The following is a 24,572-nucleotide window of genomic DNA, read 5'->3' on the forward strand; positions in this document are numbered from 1 at the left end:
ACACAGAAACAAGCTGCTCGGCCAAGATGGAAAAAGGGCCCCTGCTTTCCCCAAGTCTGCAGAGGACTCTGCATGAGCAGCGGAACCAGTGTTAGCCCATTTTACTGATGAGAAAAGTGAGGCTCTGAGAGGTCGGGACTGGCCCTCAGCATCAGCGGCAGGGCTCTCGGCTCCAAGGTCTCCCACGGGGCCATCCTTCCAAAGATCCTTTTCAGTCCTTTTTCCTGGGCTTGCCCAGTCTCCCCCCAAAGCCCCGTTCAAGGCCCCTTCCTCCCTCCTTCCCCCTGAAACTACCTTATGTTTCTCTTGTAGGGACTTACCCCCACCCCCGCCCTGGATTGTCCCCGGGACCGGGATCCCATAATCTGCAGGGCCCAGCACGCTGCTGCTCCGGAGTCAGAGGACCTGGGTTTGAATTCCCCCCCTTCCCCCCTCCTCCCCCCGGGGGCTGTGTGACCTCATCCCGGCTGAGGGGATGCACGGTTTCCCTCCCGGGGCCCCCAAGCAAGGACTCGTGGGTGATGCTCACAACCATTTATTGAACGTTTCAACAACACATCCTTGAATTAGGATTTGGGGAAGTTTCACAATGAGGAAGCTAATGAAGTACTCCACATGACCCCCCGCCGCCCCCAGGAACCTATGCAGGCCTGAACCCACCTACTCAATTCACAGTTAACTTTTCCAGGACTACAGATACTCAATGGCCACGGGGGAGGGGGCGGGGCGGGCTGGGCTGGGGGCGGGGACCCTCTTGCCGCAGAGAAGGGGGGGCCGAGGGGGAGGGGCGCCACTGAGTATTGTCACGGTCAAGAAAACACACACGGTAAATGCAAGAAACAACCACTGAGGCACTAGTGGGGGGCGGGGCGGGGGCGGGGGCTGGTCTCTTCCGCCTTCTGCCGTGACCCGGGGGGCTACGTGCTGCAGACCAGCACATCTGCAAAAGGTCCCAGCAGGTTTTTGCTGAAGATGCACCGGATCCAGACCAGGTAGGTGGTGAAGGGCTTAATGTTCTCGGCAAAGGTGTGGTTCTGGTGGGTGAGGATGTAAGGCATGTACGCGTTCTCCCCCTGCTCCTGGATCCACACCTCGTACTGGACCTCCCTCGCCTTCACGAACTTGAGGTTCCAGGGCGCCTGCCAGGACACGCTCAGCCGGGCCTCGGCGGCGCCCTGCACCGAGGCCCGGCACCTGGCCTCCCGCACCTTGCTGGGGTAGGGCCCCTGGGCCCGCCTGGGCCTGCCCGGCCCGGCCTTCACCACCCCCCGGATGGCCTGCAGCAGGGACGGGATGTCCACCTTGGTGTCCTGGTAGATGCGGAACAGCCACTCGGGGTTGCGGCAGCACAGGTGCCGGGGGACCTCGCGGCTCTGCAGGATGCGCTCTTGCTCGGCGCGGTCCAGGTGGGCGATGCCCCCCTGGTCCCAGGGCCGGTCGGGGTAGGTGACGGTGTTCTCCTGCTTGGTGTTGCGCCAGGCCACGTACTGGAGGTCCATGTCCGGGAGGCCGGCCAGCGTCTTGTAGGGCGTGTAATGGTCGGGGTTGACGGCGTAGGGGAAGAGCTCCACGGCGACGGCGCCCCGCGGCAGGAAGAGGGCGGTGATGAGCTGGGCGCCGTGCATGCTGACCAGCATGGAGGCGTTGCTGACCAGCCGCGCCACGTCGGCGAAGGCGTAGTCCTCCAGCGACACGGTGACCGTCTTCATCTGGAACTCGCGGGCCAGCGCCAGCAGCAGCTCGGCCTCGTTCAGGATGAGCCGGTTGAGGGTGCGGCTGAAGACCACGATGTAGCCCTGGCCCGGGCCCGGGCCCCGGCCCTCGGCCACGCTGACGTTGAGCGCGCGCAGGACGAAGCCGGCGAAGCGGCGGATCTCGGTGCCCGACACCAGGACGTTGGCCTTGGGGCCCTGCGGCTGCACGAAGCCGTACTGGTACCAGGTGGTGGCCTTGGAGAGCCCCACGTAGGCGCGCGGGAAGCAGAGCAGGCGGCCCAGGCCCTTGAGCTGCTCGCGCAGCAGCGGCGCCTTGCGGCTCAGCAGCTGGTAGAGGTCGAAGTGCGGGCCCGGGCCCCAGCCCTCCATGAACACCAGCCGGGCCTCGGGGCCCAGGTCGGGGAACTGCCGCAGGGTGTAGAAGAGGGGCAGCAGGTCGTCGTGGAAGATGTGCATGAGGTTGTCGGGGTTGAAGCGGTTGGCGATCAGCGCCACGTCGGGCAGGAAGCGCGCGGGGGGCAGGGCGCGCAGCGCGGCCACGGGCAGCTCCACGAAGTTGAAGTACTGGGTGTTGTGGTCCTCCACCGAGGACAGGTCCAGGAGTGCGGGCTGGAAGCGGCGCGGGCCCAGGCTGGGCAGCATCAGCGAGCCGTTGCCGTGGAAGAAGATGAACTCCTCCGCCTCGGCCGAGTAGCAGAGGTCCTGGAAGCGGCAGACGCGGTCGGTGTGCGTGCGGCCCGTGCACACCATGCGCGTGCCCTCCTCCAGGAGCGTCTGCAGGGCCGCCTGCTGGTCGGGGCCCTCCCGGGCCGGCTCCTGGGCCTGGCGGCGCAGAGCCAGCTCTTGCTCCAGCGTGGAGGCGTGCTCCCGCAGCCGCACGTGCTTCCACAGCACCGCCGCCAGGATGGACACGAGCAGGGCGTTGAAGACGGCCGCGATGTTCATCCTGCCGCCGCCGCTGCCGCCGGCCGCGGCTCTAGTAGGACGGTGGGCACAGGGTGGAGCCGGGCAGCGGCGCGGCGCTGCCGTCCATCTCCTCAGGCATGGCAAGAAGAAGCAGAGACCTGCGGGGGAGAAGCGAGAGAAAGGTCACCGAGCGCCCGGCCAGGCCCGCAACACGGGGGCGAGGGTCAGAGAAGGGCCCCCTCCCCCACCAGCCCGGGGGGCGCGCCAGCAAAGGCCGAGAAAGCGCCCGGTGCCCCAGGAGCCCGTGAGCGCCAGGAGGGGAGAAGGGAGAAAGGGAGAGAGAAAAGACACGGAGAGAGAGAAAGAACAGAGATGGAGAACAGAGATAAAACAGAAATGGGGAGAGAGAACAGATGGAGACAGAGCAGAGCTATCAGTACAGAGACAGAGAAATAAAGGACAGAACAGAGAGATGGAGAAATGGGGAAGGGAGGGAGAAAGGGGTGAAGGTGCCAGCGGCAGGAGGGTGTTGGGGGGGAGGCTGGGCCCTGGCTGATCCACTAGAGCAGAGGGTGGATTCACATCCCCCCCTCTCATTTCAGTCTCCTTCAGGGCTGCTCCACCCCCTCCCTTGGGGTCAGTGATGACCCCCCCCCATCCTTATTTTCATCTGTGACCGTGTGGCTTCTCCAGGAGGGCGGGGACCGTCCTCCTGGCTCTGTGCCCCGTGCCCGGCTCATGAGGGTCAGACCACGCTGAATGAGGCAAGCATTGGGGAGGGGGGAGGGGAGCTTCCTGACCCCCTGCACCAGCCCACGAAGGGACAGATCATCCCAGCAGGGAGTCTCTAAAGCGGCAGCATTCGCACCCCGCTCTCCATGAAGCAGCCACAAGACCAGTAAGTGCCGGGGGCAGGATCTCCATGTTCCGCTGCTTCCCAACTCCCACTGTCCTCAACCCCTCCCTTCCATCCCCCTCCCCCTCCCTACTCATTCACTTATTCAACAAGCCCTGGAACAAGGACAATTTCTGCCTCCAGGAGAGGACGGAGGCCAGCCCGTGTCCAGGAACGAGCACAAAGCCGGGCCATGGCTCTGAGCTCCCCAGCCCCGGGGGACCCGAAGCCCCTGCTTCTCGGCTCCCCGGGCCCCCGAAAGGGGCAGCGTGCCACAGGGGAGGCCTGAGCCAGGATGTCCCAGCTCCGAGGCCGCTCTGGGCTCCCTAGGCCCGGACCCCGTGGTGGGACCCGGGTGAGAGCTGCTCCCTGTGTGCCCGAAGCACTCTCCTGGAACCATGGAAACACCTTTAACAATGACAGACCCCAAGCATATTTCCTCATGCCCTGGGACAAAAGCAGCTGCCAGACCCACTGAGCGCTGCACGGGGAGCTGGAGGAGACTGCTGGGGGCCCTGCCATGTTCTCTCCGTCTCTGGGCTTCCTAGCGGGGAAGTCCTGTGCATCACAAGCCCGTCTCTTAGTAGTGGGTAGCCTCAAGGACACCTTGGCCAAGGCAGGAAGCAGCCATTAAACGCCAACTGTATGCCAGTCACTGTGCTAAGCTTGGGAGAGACAAAGAAAAGTCCGCCCCCTTCTGTTCTCCTGATGGGCCAGTAGGGAGAGAGGTTTGGGACTCAAGTTTGGAGAGCCGGGTTTGAAACCCACCCAGGACACTTCCTAGCTCTGAAAAGGGTGGTTCACATCCCAGGACCTCAGTTCATCTGTAAAATGGGGACAAGAAAGCCTCTAGCCTGCCCTTTACAGGCATGTGGCTAGAAATGAGCTTCATAAGCCTCAAAAGTTCCAGGGAACTGTCAGTCACTAACTGTTAAGTGTGTTGTTGTTACCATTACTAATTCACAGAGTGAGTGACAAAAAGGGTCCGCTTTTATTCTTGAAAATGCGACTTGCATGATTCATCAATCCACAGCAACGGCCTTAATTAGAGGCGGCCAGTTTTGGAATTTTAATTAGAAACAAATTAACACAAATTCCTGCTGATACAAAGCACTTTGCATCCTTAAATTTATTTGATCTTCACCCTGGTTCTGGACAAGCACAATTACTCCTATGCGGCAGATGGAGGAGAGCCCCCGGCGGTCAAAGAGCAGATGCAGAATTCAGGGTCGGACCTTCTGATGACAAAGACCCCCTCCGAAGGGGCAGGCTCGCCGGCGCTAAAAGGAGAAGCCCCTCTCAGGGGTCTTAGCAGACCTCGGGTTCGAGCTCCCGACTTTCCCATGGGCTAAGATCTCGGGGGCAGGGGCAGCCAGGGGCCTCCATCTCCTCCACCCAGCCCGCCTTCTCCTGGGAAGGTCCATTCCGGCCCCTGGCCTGAGGCCTTGGGGCAGCTGCAGAGTTGGAGCGCCCCAAGCCTGGGGGTCCTCCAAGTCTCCCAGCATGGAACCCCCGTTGCAGCTAACGCTGGGAGTGGGGAGGGGGAAGAGGAGGACTCCCAATTAGACAAAGAGCGTCTACCTGAGGAGTCTGAGGTTGTCCGAGGAAGGTCACGGCGGGTCCTTGCACCTGAGAGCAGGCGGGCCCAGTGGGCCCCACGTGCCCCCAGTCAGAAGCAGAGCAAGCCCAAGGAGCTTTTCTAAAGGCTTGGGTCACACATACAAATGGTTCTGGAGGTTTCCTCAAACCTTGCCTACCCTTCAGCCCTTGTGCTGACCCTACCCTCTGCCCCTGGTTCAGGGCTGGCACCGGAGCCAGGGAGAAGGGGCAGCAGCGGGCAGGCCTTGTCCTGTTCCTTACACTCCCTCATACCCCCATGCACTTCCCCACTGCCATCAGCCTCTCTACGGGACAGGGGTCCAAGCCCCCCAAAAGCCTTGTGGTGACAGACCCACCTCACCCAGTTCCCCCCAGTTTATGTCCCCCCAGATCTCCTTCCTTCCGCATCTATGAGAGCAGTGGGAAGGGGGAACCCCTGTCCAGGGGGCTCTGGGAGAGCCGTTCACCCTGCCCTGGAAGGAGCCGAGGCAAGGCAACAGCCAGCTTTCAGCACGCGGCGCGCTGGACAGCGCCCAGACCGCCAAGGCTGAGAGAGGGCTGCTTCCAGCCAGTCTCCTCCCCGCACCCCTGACAGCACATGCCCCGTGCCCACGGGTCCTCACTTGCCCACTCGCCCCCACAGCTCCTTATTCACTCTCACGGCTCCTCATTCACCCCCACGGCTCCTTACTGGCCCCCGGCTCATCCCTCCCCTTGGCCATGGCTGCACCATCTGCAGTCCCAGCTCCCTTTGCCCCCCACCCCTCCCACTCTGGGCATGCTCCGTCCGCCCACTGTCCTGTGGCTCCGGCCAGCAGCTCACCTCAATCCGCCAGCCTCCGGAGGTCAGCGCAGCCTTCCGGGGCTTTGCTGCAGTATTCCCGCCAATGCCCCGCGGGGCAGCCACGGGGACAACAGGGACCAGCCGGAGGGACCAGAGTAAAGGGACGGAACTGGACGCAGGGACAGAGGCTCGAAGGGTGGGGGCTTCCCTTGTTTGAAAGGGGGAGAGAAGCAAAATCTGGGAGAAGGGCAGACCATGTGGAGAGCCGCTTCTCCCAAGGTGGCTCTCGTGCTAAAAACAGGCACACAAAAGGCAGGGGTGGGGAGAGGGGGAGAGAAAAGAAGGGAGGGGGAAGAAGTGGGGAGAGGGGAGGGGGAGCCAGAAGAAGAGCCAGCTCCACCACCAGAAAGAGAAGCCTGATGGTAAATGGCTCTTGGGGGGGCGTGACCAGCTGCCGTGGCCGGGGAGCTGGCCGCCCCCTCCCCACAGAAGTTTCAGAAGCCGAGGACGCCCTCCCGGGATGCGTGCTCCGCTCTGCTGGGATCTTGTTCCTCGGCGGGATGGGTTTGAAAAGCCAACTTAAGGGCCCCAAAGTCCCACTGCTCTAGGGGAGGGGAAGAGGGGAGTGCAGGTTTCTCAGCTGCCATTATTTCCATACCCCCTTAAAGAACTTTAGGTACAGGGGCCCAAGGGAACTTAACCACCATAAGGGGGCTGGTGGAGATCTGTGGTCCCACGAGCCCTCCTTGTTTGGGACGGGGCGAATGACGTTGGTATGGGAAAGTCCCAGCGAGGAAGCCCCTGAGAGCCTGGGTGTCTGGGGGCACAGTGACCCCCCCAAGCATGGGTTGGAGGGAGCCTCGGAACGCCGTTCTTCCCTATCCCCCAGCACCCCCTCGCACGAGATGTTTATTGGCTTGGACCTGGGAGGAGGGGACGGCACAGACTGAGCGGGCGGCGCTCAGGAAGCGGGCTCCCAGCGCGGCAAGGAGGCAGGATTCAAAGTCGGTCCCTTCCCGCTGGGCCGCTCAGTATCACGGAACCGAGAACCCAAGCTTTGCTCCAGCAACTCCCGGCTTCTCACGTCCAGCGGAAATCAAATGCAGGGTCGTGGGAAACGTGGCCCCGGAGGCCAGGACTTGAGCCCTGCTCCTGCACCCCACGAAAGGACATAAATCCCCGTGATTGTCACCCTGACAGCAGCACCTCCAGTGCTGGGTCAGCCTGATGCGATCGGGCATTCACCTGCTTCTCCTAAAGAGCCCCTTGCCAAGGGCAGAAAAGGGGAGCCTCCCTCCAGCTGCACCAAGGAGCCCCAGGACGCCCCCCCATCTGCTGGGCAGTGAGGGAGTCCCGAAGTCTCTGGGAAGCACGTTGGGCCTGGCCCAGATCCGGGGCCTCCAGAGCACAGAGAGAAGGGGGGCAGCCATGGCTGGGGATGAGCTCTCCCGGAGGCACAGCCGGCTCTGACCTCACCAGTGAGGTTCCCCTGCGGCTCCCGCCCACCTGGAGTCTTTTTTCACCTCACCCTGGGAAAGATAGAGTGAGCCCAGCAGTGGGGAACCCGTCCCCACTTAAGCAGGACACGGCAGAAGCAGCCCCGGACTGGAGACCAGGGGCCCGAGTCCTGTGCTGGCCGGCCCCGCCCCTTTCTGCTCCCCGAGCCTCAGTTACGCGGGGGTGTGGGGGGAGCACTGGGGCCGGGCTCAGGCCCCCAATCCCGGCCTTTGTCTCCCCATCACGGCCCCCAGACACACTGAACTGGGCAGGGAAGAGCTTGAGGCTAAAGGCTGGGTTCCCAGGGGCTGCTCCACTACCTCGGACCCCTCGCAATTCTCACTGCAGCAGGCGGCCTTCTGACAAGGCCCCGAGGAGGGAGCTAAGGGTCCTTCAGGTAAGCTTCTGGAAAAGGTTTCAGGAATCCCCCCAAAACCCCAAGTTGTCAGAGGACCCCATGAAGCAAGCAAGTTTTGCTGGGGGCGTGAAGAACAGAGTTCGGCCCCCACAGGGTCCGAGCCCTCAGCAGCTTACGGCTGGAGGAGGGAGCGCCTTGTTCCCGATCCCTTGGCCACTCTCCTGCATTCTCCCTTCCCGTGGGACAGATTCACGGCCCCTCCGGCCCCAAGAGTCCCTGAATGGGACAAAGGCCCTCAGGTGGATCTGTCCATGGTTCTGAGATTAGAACGGAATCTCCGGGTCTACAACACACACAAGAAGCCGAAGCGGGAGACATCTGCCCTCCCTTTTTTGCAGGGATGGGGATGGGGGGCCCACAGGTGGGGCACGTTGCCTGTGTCAGATTTGGATTTTTATGCATCGCCAGAGTTTTTCCAGCAAATGTGTTATGTTTATCGGATGGCTTTCTAGGAGAACGGAAGCGAAGGGATGTAGGGAGAAATTTAGATGGTGGAAACCAAAATACATCGATAAAATCTATTCACATTAAATGCTTGTTCAACTGAGGGGCAGATGTCGTGTGCCGGGTCTCTGTGGCCTCTGAACAAGGGTCAGGCAGCCGATCCCCAAGGTCGGTCCGGCTCCCCCGCCTAGAAGGCCCCGACGCCGGGACGCCCTGCTGCCTCTGCTCTGACCCAGCCTCCGGGGCCCCTCGCCGAACGCTGCTTTTTAGCCAAGGAAAGGCCACGTTTCAGTTCAAGGTTTACATTGTTTGGTGTCCACGTTCCCAGACCCAGGCAACGCTATGGACAGAAAACTCCCGGGGACAGCCCAGGGGACCCTGCCTGTCCTTGGGATGGGAGGGTGAATCTGGCCTGGGGCCAGGAAGGCTTTAGAAGCGAATGGATCCTAGAGACACCAGCCAGATTGGCCAAGGGGGTGTCCCAAAGGACAGGCCCACTCAGGACAAACCACTTGGATTGGAGGCAGGAGACTGACCAGGAGGGTGCCAACAGCAGGAGGTCCAGTGCGCAGGGGAGTGCAGGGTTCCCGCCCTGATTAACTTCTCAAGGGATTATGGGCAATTCCCTCTGTAGTCCTTTGGGGGCCAGGATTCCTCCTTCCTTCGCCCCCGTCCTTGCTGCTCCCACTGCCCATCACCACAGGGGTCCCCAAGGGACGGGGGAGCTGGGCCTGGTCCTTGGCACTCACTGTGGGACCCCGGGGAGGACTCAGCCCCCTGATGGGAAAGCAGCGTCTGCGTCGCTGACTCGCCCTGACGTCTGTGAAGGCGCTGCAGCGATCAATCACGGAGAATCGCCAGATGCGCAGGGTGGGGGGCAAAGAGAGAGCCTGCCTGAAGGAAGCTCGCTTTCTAATGGGAGGACCCTGTACGGGCTCCTCCATGAGCTGGGTCTGAGACCCCCGAGTTCAGCTTTATCTGTGATTTATTGGAGTCACAGACTATATACAAAGGTCGCTGGGAGGAGCGGGGCTGAGTCAGGAAGGGCTTCCTGCGAGTAATTCCCGGGGCTCCATCTTCCCCTTGCTCCCAGGGGCCACCCTGCGGCACGTTGTGCTTACAACCAGGCCAGAGTCTCCCCAGACCCTCTTCCTGACGTTCTGGATTCCGAGACCAGGCTGCCCTGCCCCCATCCTGGGTACTGGACCCCACCCCTGCATTTAGATCTTTGTGACATAATTTCTCCACTGGAACACAAGCTTCTTGAAGGCACTTCTGCGGGCCCAGGATCTGACACAGGGACTGGCTCCAACAAGAGACTACTCAAGGTTTCCCCCACCCCTCCTTTTCTCCCTCCCTCCCTCCCTCCCTGTCCGTTCTCGGGAGTTTTCTCAGACAGCCTTTGCCTATCTGCATGTGGCCCATTTTCTGGGCTCTGGGCCCAGGCTGGCCTCGGTTGGTCTTTTTTTTATCATTACTATGATGAGGACTGCCCCTTCCCAGGCTGTCTCAGTCACACAGCCACTGAGGAGCGGGTCTGGGACGCTGTGGAGGGGGGCCTGATGAAAGGCAAGGAACTGATGGGGACGCCCTGCTCGGGGCGGCTCTTGTCGGACCGGGCCGGAGGCTGTGGGGGCCAGTGTGAAGGACCCTCACCCGCCCACTGACCCAGGCACTTGCCCAGGCAGCCGCAGCCTCTCGCCCCCTGATTTCCCAAGCTGATGCTTCTGGGACACTCTCCTGCTCAGCAAGCAGTGGCTCCCTCCTACCTCCCCCTCAGGCTGGCACCTGCTGGCTGTCCACCGCTTCTAACATACGGGACCCTGGCCGGCTCGGGACTCTGGGGCCTCAGAAGGGCCGGACTCTGCCGTCCCCTCCAACCCCCACAACTGCCCGCCCCCATGGTGTGCCAGCTTAAGCCCCTGGGGGGCCCTGGTCACCCCGGCCAGGCCCACACCACACAACAACGCAAGCCTAGTTTCAGACCTGCTACAGTCACTGAATGTCACCCTCAAGCGAGAGGCAGAGGAAGGGGAACGAGGGAACATGAAAAGCCCCTTTGGGGGCGGGGGCTGGGTCCCCGGGCAGGGCCAGGGCTGGAGGCGGCTCCACACTGACCCCCCTTCACTCCCAGCGGTCTGGCCCCAGAGGGAGCAGCCCGCCCTGAGAAGCTGGGCTGGGAACAGAGAGCGCGGGCCTGGGGGCGATCTTGATGGGACGCCGTTCAAAAAGGAACAGGCCGGCCTGTGCCCAGGGCCGGGCGGGCCCCAGAGTCCCCATTAAGGAGAAGAGATGAAAGCTTCTGGCCCGCAGCCTAACGAGCTCCAGCCTCCAGCAGCCTCCCCTTCCCCGACGGCCTCCACAAGGCCAGTGTTCCTTTGCTTTGGGGGAGGCGCAGGCCGGACTGTGGCCAGCTCCCCCTCCAAAACATTTCTGAGAAAAGAGAAACAAGCCTTTTAAATGAATGGGCCCAGTCAGCAAGTGCCGGCCCCGTCTGGACACGTGTGTCTCCAAAGACACGGGCAAGTCAGGTCACTCCCTCGCTCAAAAGCCCTCAATGGCTCCCTCCGAGTGATGGCGCCGTCACTCCAAGAGGACAGGGGGCTCAGTGGGGGTGGGGCGGCCTTGGCCTTCCAGGGGGGTCTCTTCCTTTGCTATCAGCCCTCACATCCGGCTTTGTATAGAGGAGATGCTCAATAAATGTGGGCCCGGGTCCCAGCTCTGCTCCCCGGAGGGGGGGCGCACAGGGGGAGGGGAGGTTCTCCTTTTGTAAAGAATACAAATGTCCCAAGGTCCCCCCGGTTCCAAGCCCCTGCCCGCTAGGACCTGGGCAGCTGGGTGCCCATGGGGTAGAGAGGAAGGGTAACTGGGCACAGCGCCAACTGCCCTCTGCCCACAAGCCTGCCCGCCAGGTCCCAGGTCTCCATTTACAGTCAAGGAAACAGCTGCAGGTGAACCTGAGCTCAGGACTCGGGACCACCCGCAGTCTCTAGAACCCGGCCATGGAGGGGGAAGGAGGAGCTCCTAGAGGGCACAGCGCCCCCCACTGGGCAAGCGAGGCCATGGAGGCCTTGGGACACTGTCCCGGCAGGAAGCCGCTGAGCGGGGCCTCGTCCCTAAAAGGCAGACTCAGAGGCTGGAGGGGCCACGCGCCCCCCCCCCCCTCGGCCCCACGAGGAGCCACAGGCCACCGGGACGGAGCCATGTTACCTTCGGACCAAGCCGACAGGACCCGCTCAGCCCTTAAAGGCTCCCTGACCTTCTGTGTGAGAGGAAAGGAGCGAGCGAGGGAGGGAGGGAAATCAGTGGCTGCTTTGAAACCGAGGGCCATGAATCAGAGGAGATGCTGTTTTTAAGGTTAAGCGCCTTCTCCTCTTGGACGAGTCCATTTAAATCACCAGCAGCCATTAGCCCGTCACGGGTGAAAATTATCTGACCTAATGGCAGAGTCTGAGGCGGCTAAATCCCAAGTGTGCCAGCCCCTCCCCCCATGCCCCCCACAAGAGCAGGGCCCAGGGACGGAAGAGCTCCAGTGAAGCCCCCCCGGGGGCCTTCAGCTCTCAGGGCTTCCTGTTCCCTCCGTGGCTCCTGGGGCTCCCCCAGCTCTGGTTCTATGGAAACGCTCCTGGTCCAACCCTGCCGTTTACAGATGAGTTCATGGAGGGCGGGGCTGGCTGGGGCACTCCCCCGGCCCAGTGGGGGGCCATCACCCACTGCCCGCAGGACTCAGTTTCCTTATCTCAGTTAAATGGGGATAATAATCTATCTGAATCCTAGCCACTACCTCCAGTGGCCCGCAAATGCTCACTAGCTGTGGGGATGAGGCTGCTGGGGAACCTCTGGGGAGCTCCACATTCTACACTCTCTTCCCTCCCCAGCCCCAAGGCCACCCCGAGGCCTCCCTAACCAGAATCGCCCGGTCCCAGACTTCCCTCCCCCCAGACACGGTCAGCAGGCTCTCCTTCCAGAGAAGCTCACTACTTCCCACCACGACCCTCAGAGGATAAGATGGAGGCCATGTAAGCTTGGCCGCCCACCTGACCGCCGGGACCCTCTCCCTTCCTTTTACAGACCGGGCCCAGAGCCGTTGGGTGATTGTCTCATCTGGGCTCTGGGATCAGGAAGATCGGAATTTAAATCTGGCCTCAGGGACCGGCGGCCCTGGGACGCTGGGCCACTCTCTCCACCTGTAAAATGGGAGAGCAGCACCCACCTCCCAGGAAGTGGTGAGAATACAAGCACTTAGCCCATCCTTGCAAACACTGGGGGCTTAATTAATGCCTTTTCTCTTCCTTCCCTTCCCAAAGACAGTGATCAGGAGGGGGAGAGCAGGCTATGGGCCTGTTTTTCAGAAAAGGAAAGTTAATAAACCTGGGGGAAGAGGTGGGAGCTCCCGGCCTCCGGGCCCAGCCTCCCTGCTTGGATTGTCTGGGATGGCCGGACCTCCGTGTCCTGCGTGTTCCTGATTAATGGCTCATTGCCTCCTCCATTAGAAAGCTCGCAGGGCACAGCAGGTGCCTCATAAATGCACCAGGACAGCCAGAGAAGGAGGCTGCCCTGGGCTGCTTCTCAGCAGTCACACCCAAAGGTGGTGGGAAGCACCCCAGGGGCCCGGGGGAGGGCTCTCTCAGAAGGCCCTGGAATGCTGCGGCTATGCTGGGGGGCAGAGGGCCTTCAGCCCCCTCCCAGGCTGGCCCTTCTCCCCACAGGGCCTCTGAAAATCCCGAGCACTCAGCCCAGTGCCTGGCACACAGAGCTCTGCCACTGGTTAACCACCAGGATGGCAGAAATCCTTCCTAACGGGACGCAAAGGAGGCCGTGGGACTCCTGACTCTGCCATGGCTTCCCTTAGCTAAAGGAGGCTGTAAAATGGGACAAGTAGGGAAAATAAATATAAACTAATTAAATAAAAATACATCAAATAAAAAGAGGATGGACTGGACAATTTCTAAGGTGACTTCCCCATCTCTGCTCCTGTTCTCACCCTTTCTATGGCCCCAAGATTCTGGGAAATAGGAAGAAACTCCAGAAGCCCCGAGGAATCCGACCTCAAAAACCCAATCACAGCCCGAAGTTCGAGCCAACAGCGCCTGAACCTCCCAGCAAGCACCTGCCCAGTCTCAGCCCCGTCTCAGACTGAGGGGGTGAGGCAGAAATCCAGTCATCAACCAACAAGAGTGGATCCATCACCTCCCGAAGGCTGGCGGACCTGGGACACAGAGGGCCAGATCCCGGGAGATGTGACAGCAGGAGAACATACAGACTCCATGACGGGACGTCCAGAAGGTGTCTGCGCTTTGGGGGGTGAGCAAAACCCCGACCCTGCTCCCACAGGGCTCCCGGTCAAATCAGCATCAGGGAAAGGCCCCAGATGGAGGAGCACGAGGGGCTGCCAGCCAAAGGGCTTTACAAGAAGCAGGCCTCCCAGACCCCGGCTGAGTAAGGGAGAGGAGCACGGGCTGGGAGAGAGGAGCATGGGATGAGAGAGAAGAGCACGGGTTGAGGGAGAGGAGCACGGGCTGGGAGAGAAGAGCACAGGCTGAGGGAGAGGAGCACGGGCTGGGAGAGAAGAGCACAGGCTGAGAGAGAGGAGCACGGGCTGGGAGAGAAGAGCACAGGCTGAGGGAGAGGAGCACGGGCTGAGGGAGAGGAGCACGGGCTGGGAGAGAAGAGCACAGGCTGAGGGAGAGGAGCACGGGCTGAGGGAGAGGAGCACAAGCTGAGGGAGAGGAGCACGGGCTGAGGGAGAGGAGCACAAGCTGAGGGAGAAGAGCACAGGCTGAGGGAGAGGAGCACAAGCTGAGGGAGAGGAGCAAAATCTAGGAAAGAAAAGCACTATCTAAGAGAGAGGAGCACAAACTAAGGGAGAGGAGCACAGTCCATTACATTTCACCCAAGATTGGAACAACAGCAGGGCCAGCAAACATGGGCTCAGAAAAGGCAAAAGCAAAAAGCAAAAAAAAAAAAAAAAAAAAAAAAAAAAAACAATTCAGAGAGAGAAGCAGGGAAACTTGCTAAAAGGTGCCACAGAAAATGGAGTAAAGTGAATATTAAGCATATTATCACCAAACAGCCCAGCATCCAAAATCTTAAAGGAAAAAGTTACAGGAGGAAATAGTTAGATGTAACAGACTTCTGGAGAAAAAGGAATGGATTTTTATCAGCATTATAAGGTACTTAATTAACCATGCATCAGGTCATAAAAACCTCCGACAAATGAGGAAAAACAGAAATATTAAATGCATCCTTTTAAGACCATAGTGTGATAAAAATTGCATACAACATATGGGCCAAGTTTCATAAATTGAAAATTAATAGAAAGTGGAATAATCTCATTCTAACGGATGGGTCAAAGAACAAATAAACAATAATTTCACAAAGAGAATGACAACAATCAGACAGCGTACCAGAATTTATGGGATGCAGCCAAAGCAACACTTAGAGGAATATTTATATCTCTAAGTATACATCAATAAAACAAAGAAAGAGCAGACCAATTAAAAAAAATAGAAAAGGAACAAATTTTAAATCTCCAATTAAAGATCAAATTGGAAATCCTGAAAACCAAAGGAGATTAATAAAACTGAAAGAAAACCATTGAAATAATAATAAAAAAGAAATAATCAGTTAATTTGATTAAAAAAAGATGACAAATTACCAATGTCAAAAGTGGTACCAATAAAAAAAAACTAAAGCAATTATTAGGAACTATTTTGACCAATTATATACCAATAAATCTAACACTCTAAGTGAAAGGGATGAGTATTTTATGAATAATATAAATAACATAAATTATCCAGGTTAACAGGAGAAAATATTTCCTCTTAATACTTAAATAACCCTTTCTTAGAAATAGAAATTCAACATGCCATCAATGACCTCCCTAAGAAAAAAATGCCCAGAACCAGATGGATTCACAAAAGAACTTTACCATAAAGAACAATTAATTCCAATATATAGAAATATAGTCAAAAGAATCCCTCCATATTCCTTTTATGACACAAATATGGCGCCGCTACCTAAACCAGGAAGACAAAGCAAAGACAGAAAACGATAGACCATTTTCCTAATGAATACCGAAGCAAACATCTAACTAAATACTAATACGAAGATCATAGCAATAAATCACAAAATAAATACACTTTTACCAAGTGGGATTCATATGAGGAATCCAGAGCTAGTTCAACATTAGAAAAAATGCTAGCATAACTAACCATATCAAGAGCAAATTCAACAAACATAATCTGGCTATCTCGATGCAGAAAAAGGTTTTCATAAAATATAATTCATTCCTATTAAAAATACTAGACCACATAGGAATAAATGGAATGTGCCTGAAAATAAGTAGTATGTATCTAAAACCATCAGGGAGGTTATTACTACTATATAATAATAGCATAATAGTCATTTCTATAGCAAAAAGAGAAGGAAAAAATTGAAGGGATTAGAATAGGCAACGAGCAAACAAAACTATCATTCTTTTTTGACAATATGATGTTATACTTAAAGAATACTAAAGAATCAACTAAAAGGGGAAATAATTAACAACTTCAGCAAAGTTGCAGGATATGATGTATACCCATAGAAATCATTAATATTTCTACATATTCCCAACAAAGTTTAGTAGCAAGACATATATTCCATTTCCTACAACTGCAGACAATATAAAATACTTCAGATTATACTACCAAGAAAACCCAGGAACCATAGGAACAAAATTAGAAAACACTTTTCACACAAAGTCAGATCTAAGCAATTTAAAAAATATTAATTGCTCCTGAATAGGCTGATCCAATATGATAAATATGACAATTATATTTAAATGATTTACTTATCCAGTACCATACCAATCGAACTATCCAAAATTTGTTTTATAGAGCTGGAAAAAATAACAAAAATTCATCTGGTAGAACAAAAGGTCAAGAATATTAAGGGAGTCAATTAAAAAAAAAAAACAGGAAGGTAACCTAGCAATACTAGAACTCAAAATCATATTATGAAAAAGTGATCATAATTAGTACTAAAAAATCAAGTGGTGGATAATGGAACAATTAGGTCCACAACATTAATCCAGTGTTTAATAAACCTAAATATCCAAGCTTTTGGGATAAGAACTCACTCCTTGACAAAAGCTGCTGAGAAAACCGGAAAGCAATCTGGCAGAAACTGGATATATACCAACATCTCACACTGTATACTTATACTTATCTTGATAAGGTTAAATGGGCACATAATGCCATAAGTACATTAGGAAAATATGGAATATGTTACCCGTCAGTGGTATGGATAAGGGAAAAAATATGACTCAACAAGACAGAGAGGATCACAGGAAATAAAATGGATCATTTTGATTTTATGAAATTAAAAAGATTTTTCATAAAACGAAACCAATGTAAGTTTCTCGATAAAGGTCTTATCTCTCAAAAATATGGAGAACTGAGTCAAATTTATAAGAATATGATTCATTCCACATTTGATAAGTCACCAGAGGATATAAATAGGTAGTTTTTAGAAAAAGAAATTAAAGCTATTTATAATCATATGAAAAAAATGCTCTAAATCACTACTGATTAGAGGAATACAAATTAAAACAATTCTGAGGTACTACCTCACATTTATAGGATTGGCTAATATGACAGAAGGAAAATGAAGTGTTGGAGGGGATATGGAAAAATTGGGGTGCTAATGCATTGTTGGAGTTGTGAACTGATTGCACAATTCTGGAGAGCAAGGTGGAACTATACCCCAAGGGCTAGAAAACTATGCTCGCCCTCTGACCCAGCAATAATACTACTCAGTCTGCAGACCAGAGATCTAAGAAAAAGTGAAAGGACCTATGTGTACAAAAATACTTGTAGCACTTCTTTTTTTTGGTGGCAAAGAATTGAAATTGAGGGGATTAGAAAACACTTTTCACACAAAGAAAGTCAGACCTAAGCAACTTAAAAAATATTAAATAGGCTGATCCAATATGATAAAAATGACAATTATATCTAAATAATTTACTTAGCCATCAACTGAAGAATGGCCAAACAATCTGTGGTGTATAATTGTGATGGATGTCGTGCTCTAATAACGGGTTGCTTTCAGAAAAACCTTTATATCAACTGATGCAAATTGAAGTGAGCAAAACCAGGAGAATATTGTACACAGTTATCAGAAACATTGTCTGAAGATCAATTATGAATGACTTAGCTCTTCTCAGCAACGCAATGATCCTAAACAATTTGTAAGATGAAAAAAGCAATCCAACTCCTGAGAAAGAATTGATGGATTCTGAATGCAGATTGAAGCATAATTTTTTTGCTTTTTTTTTTTTTTGCAATATGGCAAATATGGAAATATATTTTCCATCATTTCACATGTATAACTGATAGCATAGTTTTCACTCTCACAATGGGAAGAGGAAAGGGGTGAGGAAAAGAATTTAGAACTCAAATTTTAAAAAATTGTTTAAAATAAATAATATATGTGTGTATATATATATACACATACATGTGCACACATGTATATAAGTATATTCTACATATCTGTAAATATATACATGTGTGTATATATTCACATATGTGTAAGTATATGTGTGTGTACAATTACAATTTTTTCTTCTTCAAGGAGTGGTAGCTCTTTGGATTGGATGAACTGTTTTTTTTTTCTGGAATTAGCTATAGTTGTTAATGTCCCAGTGGCATCCCATTCACAAAGATCCTGGAAACTCTATCTTAATGTGTGGTTATATTTAGCAAAAACTTTTTTAAAAGACATAGAAATAGGGAACTTTGGTAAAGGGGTGGAGGGATGAGTTGATGGAAAAAGGTGATGAGTTATTTTGAGAGTTAAAAAAAAAAAAAAAAAAAACGAGTCACGTCTTTTACATATCTCCAGGACATCCAGTCTGAAATGTCCCAACGTAATGGATGATGCAGACCTGGGATTCGAGGGGAAAGTGAGGCTTTCTGGGAAATATAATTTGCATGGAAATAAGCCCAGGATAGAACTCTGGAGAAAACTCCCCATTAGGGGGAGTGGGGGGTGATACAGCTAGCAAAGGATGAGGAGAACCATCCAGCAGCAGAGAAGGAGAATGGGCTGCAGGAAAGGGGGAGGGGGACATTAGGGTGCAATGCAACGGGGGGTCAAGGAGCATAAACACAGAAAAGAAGATCTGACCCCACAGTGAAGACTCACCCTTACCTGAATTATAAAGTCATAAACCCCTCTGCAAAGGGCTTAGTGGGAAATGAGGGAAACCCAGCAGAGAGGAGCTGACATTTTCTAGGATTTTACTTGAGAAAAGAAGAGACAGAGGAAGATACTGAGAGGGGACGGTAGGAGGAATGGGGGGCAAGGCGGCTGGGATGGGAGGGACAGGGAAGACCAGAGGGGAGAGACCCCGAGCGGGCCGGGCCTTGGCAAGGGGAAGGACTTTGTCCGAGCCAGAGGAAAGGCAACGAGAACAGAGGATGCTGCCAAATGGTTTTAAGATGAAAGGGGGGAAAAGAGCTCATGGTGAATGGCCTTTGTTTTCGGTGAGAAGTATGTGATGAGGTCATCAGCTGAGAAAGGGGAAAGGAGAGAGAAGGTACAGAAGAGCCTGTGCAGGCAAGGAGATGAACTCAATCAGAGAGGAATAAAAGGAATACCTTGATGCAGTGGCTGGTTAAGATGAAAGCCCATCGTTTTCTCATGTTCTGGGCTTGGCCCGCTTGTGTGAATTCCTCCTGCTTCATGAGGAGGAGAGGCAGGTGGTGGGATTGACCCCAGGCTGGCAAGTCCTGCCAAGAACTGACTGCTGCCAGGGTGAGGGGACAAGGGGTCTGGGCCCGGAGAACACTGAATCTGCACAGGCTGATCTGGGCTGGAAATGGAAAAGGCACGGAGGGAAGGGGGGCGGGGAGAGTGACCAACAAAGGGCTGCAGGGGCTGGGGGTCCAGGGAAAGAGCCACCCCCTCCCTCCCTCCCTTACTTGTAAGGTTTAGGATGAAGATCGGGAAATTATACCGAATAATGGGTCCTGGGGTCCACGAGGCATAAAATCTCACTCAAAATGCCCAGGAAATAATATTCTGGTTAAGTGAATTTTCTGATTAACCTGTGCTGACTTCTGATTAATCAGAGCCTCCTTTGTTTTGCTGAAAATTTCTCAACAGTTTTTTCCTCCGAAAGCTCTGGAAGGCTGGGTCAATGTGGAGCCCGGCAGGCCCCCCCACGCTGGAAAGGCTAAGCACAAAATATGGCAACAAACTCTATTTTCTGAAATTTGAGGATCCCACCCCCTAATCGAAGAAGATTCCGCATGGGACCATCTGCCACCCTCTCCCAAAGAACACCTAGTAAAACGATGGGGGCGGGGCTGAGATCTAAACTGGCCGACGGAGAATCCAAATGAATGAAACCACAGACCTCCGAGGTCTTATTCTACCGTGCCTCAGTTTCCCCAACTGGAAGAGAGATGGGGGCCAACATGCTCACAAGGGTAAAATCCTCTGCGAATCCCAAGCACATCGTACACTGTCGGTTAATATCCACATTTGATATACGTGATATACACTCGTAGTCTCCGTGAGACGCTGGGGACGGAGGACGGGTGCCCCGCCCATGATGGCCAGAGCTCTGCCTGCCTCCCCGCCGTGCCCCGAGGCCAGCCTCGGTAAGCGGGTCAATCCTGCCGGGTGCCCCCTGGCCCAGCGCCGGCCCGCGAGTCCCCGTGATTCTCAGACAAGGGCAGGGAGACGGCGCTGCCGGCCCCTCCCCCCAGCAGCCAGAGGCACACTTAGCAGGTCAGGGTTTAAATGCTGCCTGCAGGGCCGGCTGTGTGACTCTGGGCGAGTCACTCAACCTATTCAAGCCTGAGGTTCCTCGTCTGAAAAACGTAGGGCACTCCCCGGCACAAGGCGTCGGGAACCATCTCCACCCAGGGCTGAGACCACTTGTGGAAAGATGGCGACTGAGCCAAGTCCCTCGGTCTCCTCCCGGCTCTGCCAGTAACCCACGGCCCCTCTGGGCTGGGGCTTCGTCATCTGGGAAGGGGGGGGGGTCTCTAGGGTCCGCCCCCCCCCCCCCCGCTGCCCGCGCTAATTTCATCCTACTTCCATGACTCAGTATGGGGGGGGGGGCTCAGGACAACCATTTTGAACATTAGCTCTCAATGAACAGAAGCCTGGCCCCAGGAGAATGAGGCCCCCACGTGGGCCTCCGAGGGACCAGGGAATTATCGGCCGTAAGAAAAAAAGGTAATTCCCGAGACCAGCTTGCTTTCTTACGGACCTTGCGGCGCAGTATATGGGGGACTCTGGGAAAACCTCTTTTCTATAGGAGGAGAACGAAATTGGACGCGAGATTCTTTCCAGCTCCAGAACAAGAACCCGAATCCGATCCGCCTTTTTCCTAAAAATCTGGGGAATCATCATTCTAGCTGAGGAGGTGTCTCGTCCACAAGCCGCACACGGCCCTTCCCCCACTCCCGCTACCCTCTTCCTCAATCTATTTCAAACGGTGTAAAATCGGTCCCCGCGACCCACTAGAATAAGGAGCCGCGTCTAAACGGGAAAGGAGCCCGAGAAGTCAGAACCAAGGGCGTGGACAACAATGGATCGGAGGCATCGTTCACTGCGGTCCCCTGAAGAGGGCGCTACCTCCTCGCCGCCTCAGCCTCCTCGGCTGTACAAAGGGGGAGCTGGACAAGGACGACCTGTGACCGAGCCCCTCCGTTTTCAAATCCCGACACATCATCCCGCATGCAAACAAAGGAAAACTCACCGATGCAGCCGAAGATGGCAGCAAGAGGTCCGCCCCCGCCTCCCTTCTCCCTCCCCTCCCCCACACTCACGAACAAGAAGGCACGAGTGCACGTCTCTGAATCGCGAGCCCGGCGAACCAAGGCGTACCCTCAGCTCCCGGGTCTCAGCTTCCCGCAGATACAAAGGACCGAGCCCGCCATTTAATCCAGCCTGACGCTGCGTGGCGCTCCACAAAAGGGCGTGAGCTCCGCAAGAAGCGCAGCAGGGGGCAGAGCCCAGCTCGCGTTCGCCACCTGCATGGCGGGCAAGCCATTTAATGCAAAGGCACCTCGGCGGCCATCCGCTTGTCCGAGCCCCACATCGGAACTCTCCAATCCCGCCCGTCTGCCCCGACCCCCGATTTTCGGCTGGAAAGCGAGCTAATCCAGCCCCTCGCTTCCCAGAAAAAGAACCTAAGGGCGTCCCCACGCTCGCTCCCCACCAATGCAACAATAACAACAATAATAACGGCTAAGATTCTGGCGATAAGCCGCTGACGAGGTAGTAATAATACAGTACTTATTCCGCGCCTGTATCTTATTTGATCCTCCCAACAACCTTTGAGGTAGATGCGGTTACGCCCCTATTTGAGAGAGGAGGAAACTGAGGCAAACAGAGGGTCACCCAGCTAGGGAGTATCTGAGGCTGAACCTGTCCTCTCGACACCGAATAAGGAAGCGGCGGACCCCGAAGGCACCCGAGCTCTTTGAATAGTCTTTCTGGGAGTAAGGGGGCGAGGGCCCGAGCCATTAGGCTTGTCGCGGGGGGCGCCCCTGCCGGCCAAGCCTTGCAACAGCACCTCCATTCAAAGAAACCGACCATTTGTTAACGTCAGCCGCCAAGAGAGATTGCTACAGAGTAGCCAAGCTGGGCAAGGATTGCTTTTCAAGAACACGATCTGCCTCGTGCTCCTCGCCACGAGCGTCCCAACACAAGCCGTGCTACACGGGCTTTTTTCGGGGAGGAAAGGACAAACTCATCCTCCCCACCCACCCATTGGGACTATGTCATCATCCCCCCCTCCCCCACGAGATGCCCAGCCCATCTCTCTCCCAATCCGCTCTTCTCCCCAGTTCTTTAAGCTCAACCGCCACTGAATAGATTCTGAGGGCAGTCGGTGATCACCCAGCCCAGGGCCCTACCCCAATGTACTAACCGCCAGCGGCCACACGGTGACCAGCGCCCCTTTTGTCCTAGCACAGACATCCCCCCTCCGCCCCCAAATCTGGCAAAGTGCATGCGCACTTCGGAAAACCTTTCAGCTCCAACCTCGAAATCTACTGTCACCTAAGGCCGAGATGGCGTGACACCTCTCGGGGCCGGGGCCCGTGCCCGCAGAAGGCCCGATACGCGTGGCCGCCCCCCTCCCCCCGATGCGGGCACCCCGCAGTGCAGGTCCCAGGGGTGGGGGTGGTGGGAGAGGAGCCCCAGGAGCTCACCTGCTGATGCGCGGGGTGGAGCCAGGGCAGGTGGAAGGATCCCCGTCGTGCACGTAGGCTGCCCAAGGCCACGGCCACGGCCAAGACCACGGTCGCCGCCGCCGCAGACGCCGCGCCCGCTGCTCCTGCTGTGGCTGATCCCGCTGTGGCTCCCGCTCCAGCTGCTCCCGCGCCTCCAGCAGCTGCTCCCGCGGCTGCTGTGGCTGCTCCCGCTCCAGCTGCTCCCGCAGCTGCTGCTGCTCCCGTGGCTGCTCCAGCTTCCACTACTGCGGCCGCCGGCGCGGCCCCTCCTCCCTCAGTGGTTCCAACTCCGGCTTCAGCTGCCGCGGCCGAGCTCCAACCGAGTCTCCGCCCCGGATGGAACCTGGCGATGCCCCGCCGAGACCTCGCTCCGCGTCCCGAGCGTCGCCCCACCCTCCCCCCGCTGGGCTGACCCCGTCTCGTGCCCCTCCCGCGATCAAGCTCGCCTACGGCGTTCGGCAGCCGGCCCCAGCGGCCCCGTGGCTGCCCTCAGCTAGCGCCAGCTGCTTCTGCTCATGCTCAGTGGCCGCTTCTCGACTCCTTCGCAGCCGCGCGAAAGGTATTGTGGGATGTGTAGTTCGTCACTCTGGGAATTGTAGTTCTCGCATTTTGTGGAGCGAGGCGAGAGGGTGCGAGGACAGGGCGAGGCGGCGCCCAATACAGACCCGGAAAGGTCCCCGGGCGCTGGCGGTTGGTGTCGGGGCCCAGAAAGGGAAAGTGGGGGCCCTCTGTCATGTCGAGTTACCCCCAAACCAAGGGCCATCAAATAGGTTCCTCCATGGAGAGCCGGCCTCGCTTTGCAGATGAGGAAACAGGCCCCGAGAGCAGGGTCGGGGGAAGGACAGGGGGGGCGCTCCAGTTCCAACCCGCCGTGCACCCGTTTGGGACTGGAAACCCGAGACGTGGTTTTTTTCTCTTAGACACTGCCCCGTGACTCACCACAGTACCCCCCCTCCCCCCCAGTATTGTGGCACTCCCTGAGCCATTTTCAAAAATGGAATTTTATTTTGTATATTACATCAAAATGTTTGTCGTCTTGGCGAGGGGGGAGGTCATGGAGGGAGAACAGATTTGAAACAAAGTCTTTCAAAAATGAATGCTGACAAACGATCTTTGTGTGTGTTTGGGGAAATTTAGTGCTATTGAGAAAAACTAATACATAAGATACACACATAATAATACTATAATATATGTTACGTACATATAACACATAATAATAGCACTATATAGTGTGCGTCTATCTATCTATCTATAATGACAGGGCTGTGCCCAGTGCCTGACAATCATTGTCTCACCTGATCTTTAAAACAGTCCTGGAGGGGGGGCTCTTATCATCCCTATTTTCCAAAGGAAAAAACTGAGGCAAGCAGAAGTGAGGTGACAGGCTTGGGGTCACACACAGTTGGGGACTGTCCGGGGCTGCATTTTAACCCGGGTTTTCCGAACTACACCCCTGGGCATTTAGCTCTAAGGCAAAGTTTCAGGTTCTAACGCTGCGGAAGTGGCTTAATCTCTCTCTCCCTTGTCTGTAAAATGGGGATCAATATAGCAGGAGCGCTCCTCTCCCTGGGGGTCCCGTGGTCCGCGGGAGGAAATCCCTCGCCAGGCTGGGAGATCAGGCTTGCATCGGTATCTCTCCTCACAACTTCCCTCCATTTTCTCGGGTGCCTCCTTGGCCCATCCCCTGGCCTCTGCTCTCCCTCTTCCTCTCCGGACTCCTCAATCTCAGCCGACGTCCCCCCTCCCACAAGCACCTTTGCTGACCCCCACCCCCACCCCCGATGGTTTTTTCATCCTTGTGGTCTGCGTGTTGCTTTCTTTCCTCGCCAGCCCGTGCATCCTTTTAAAAATCGGAATCCCGAGAGCGCAGTGTCTGGCATGGGGGAGGTGCTTCCCCAACGCTTCTTGGCTGATTTCTGTGACTACATCTAGGGCCAGAGAAGGAAAGTGCCCGTTTTAATGAATTTATAACGTAATCGGCCAATGTTGCCAACAGCAAACACTTAAAGACGTTTAAAAAACCGTTTATCTCACAGTGTTAACATTTCAATATATATTTTTTCTTTATCAAGGGAGA

General features: G+C 55.3%; 1 protein-coding gene across 1 annotated transcript; it reads right to left on the reverse strand.

Annotated features, from left to right (window-relative positions):
- Positions 1–831: 831 nt before the first annotated feature.
- On the reverse strand, positions 832–22,624 carry POMGNT2 (protein O-linked mannose N-acetylglucosaminyltransferase 2 (beta 1,4-)). Its single transcript, XM_052000443.1, has 2 exons — positions 22,475–22,624; positions 832–2,779 (listed from the first exon to the last, which is right to left on the reverse strand). Exon 2 carries the CDS (start codon positions 2,658–2,660, stop codon positions 918–920), a length of 1,743 nt encoding a protein of 580 aa, XP_051856403.1. The 5' UTR covers positions 2,661–2,779; positions 22,475–22,624; the 3' UTR covers positions 832–917.
- Positions 22,625–24,572: the final 1,948 nt, after the last annotated feature.

The sequence above is a fragment of the Antechinus flavipes genome, chromosome 5, assembly GCF_016432865.1.
Source record: "Antechinus flavipes isolate AdamAnt ecotype Samford, QLD, Australia chromosome 5, AdamAnt_v2, whole genome shotgun sequence".
In the NCBI taxonomy this organism is placed as follows: domain Eukaryota; kingdom Metazoa; phylum Chordata; class Mammalia; order Dasyuromorphia; family Dasyuridae; genus Antechinus; species Antechinus flavipes.

Bases quoted from the DNA above. Each gene is read 5' to 3' on its own strand.
- POMGNT2 (XM_052000443.1), bottom strand. From the start codon at position 2,660: ATGAACATCGCGGCCGTCTTCAACGCCCTGCTCGTGTCCATCCTGGCG.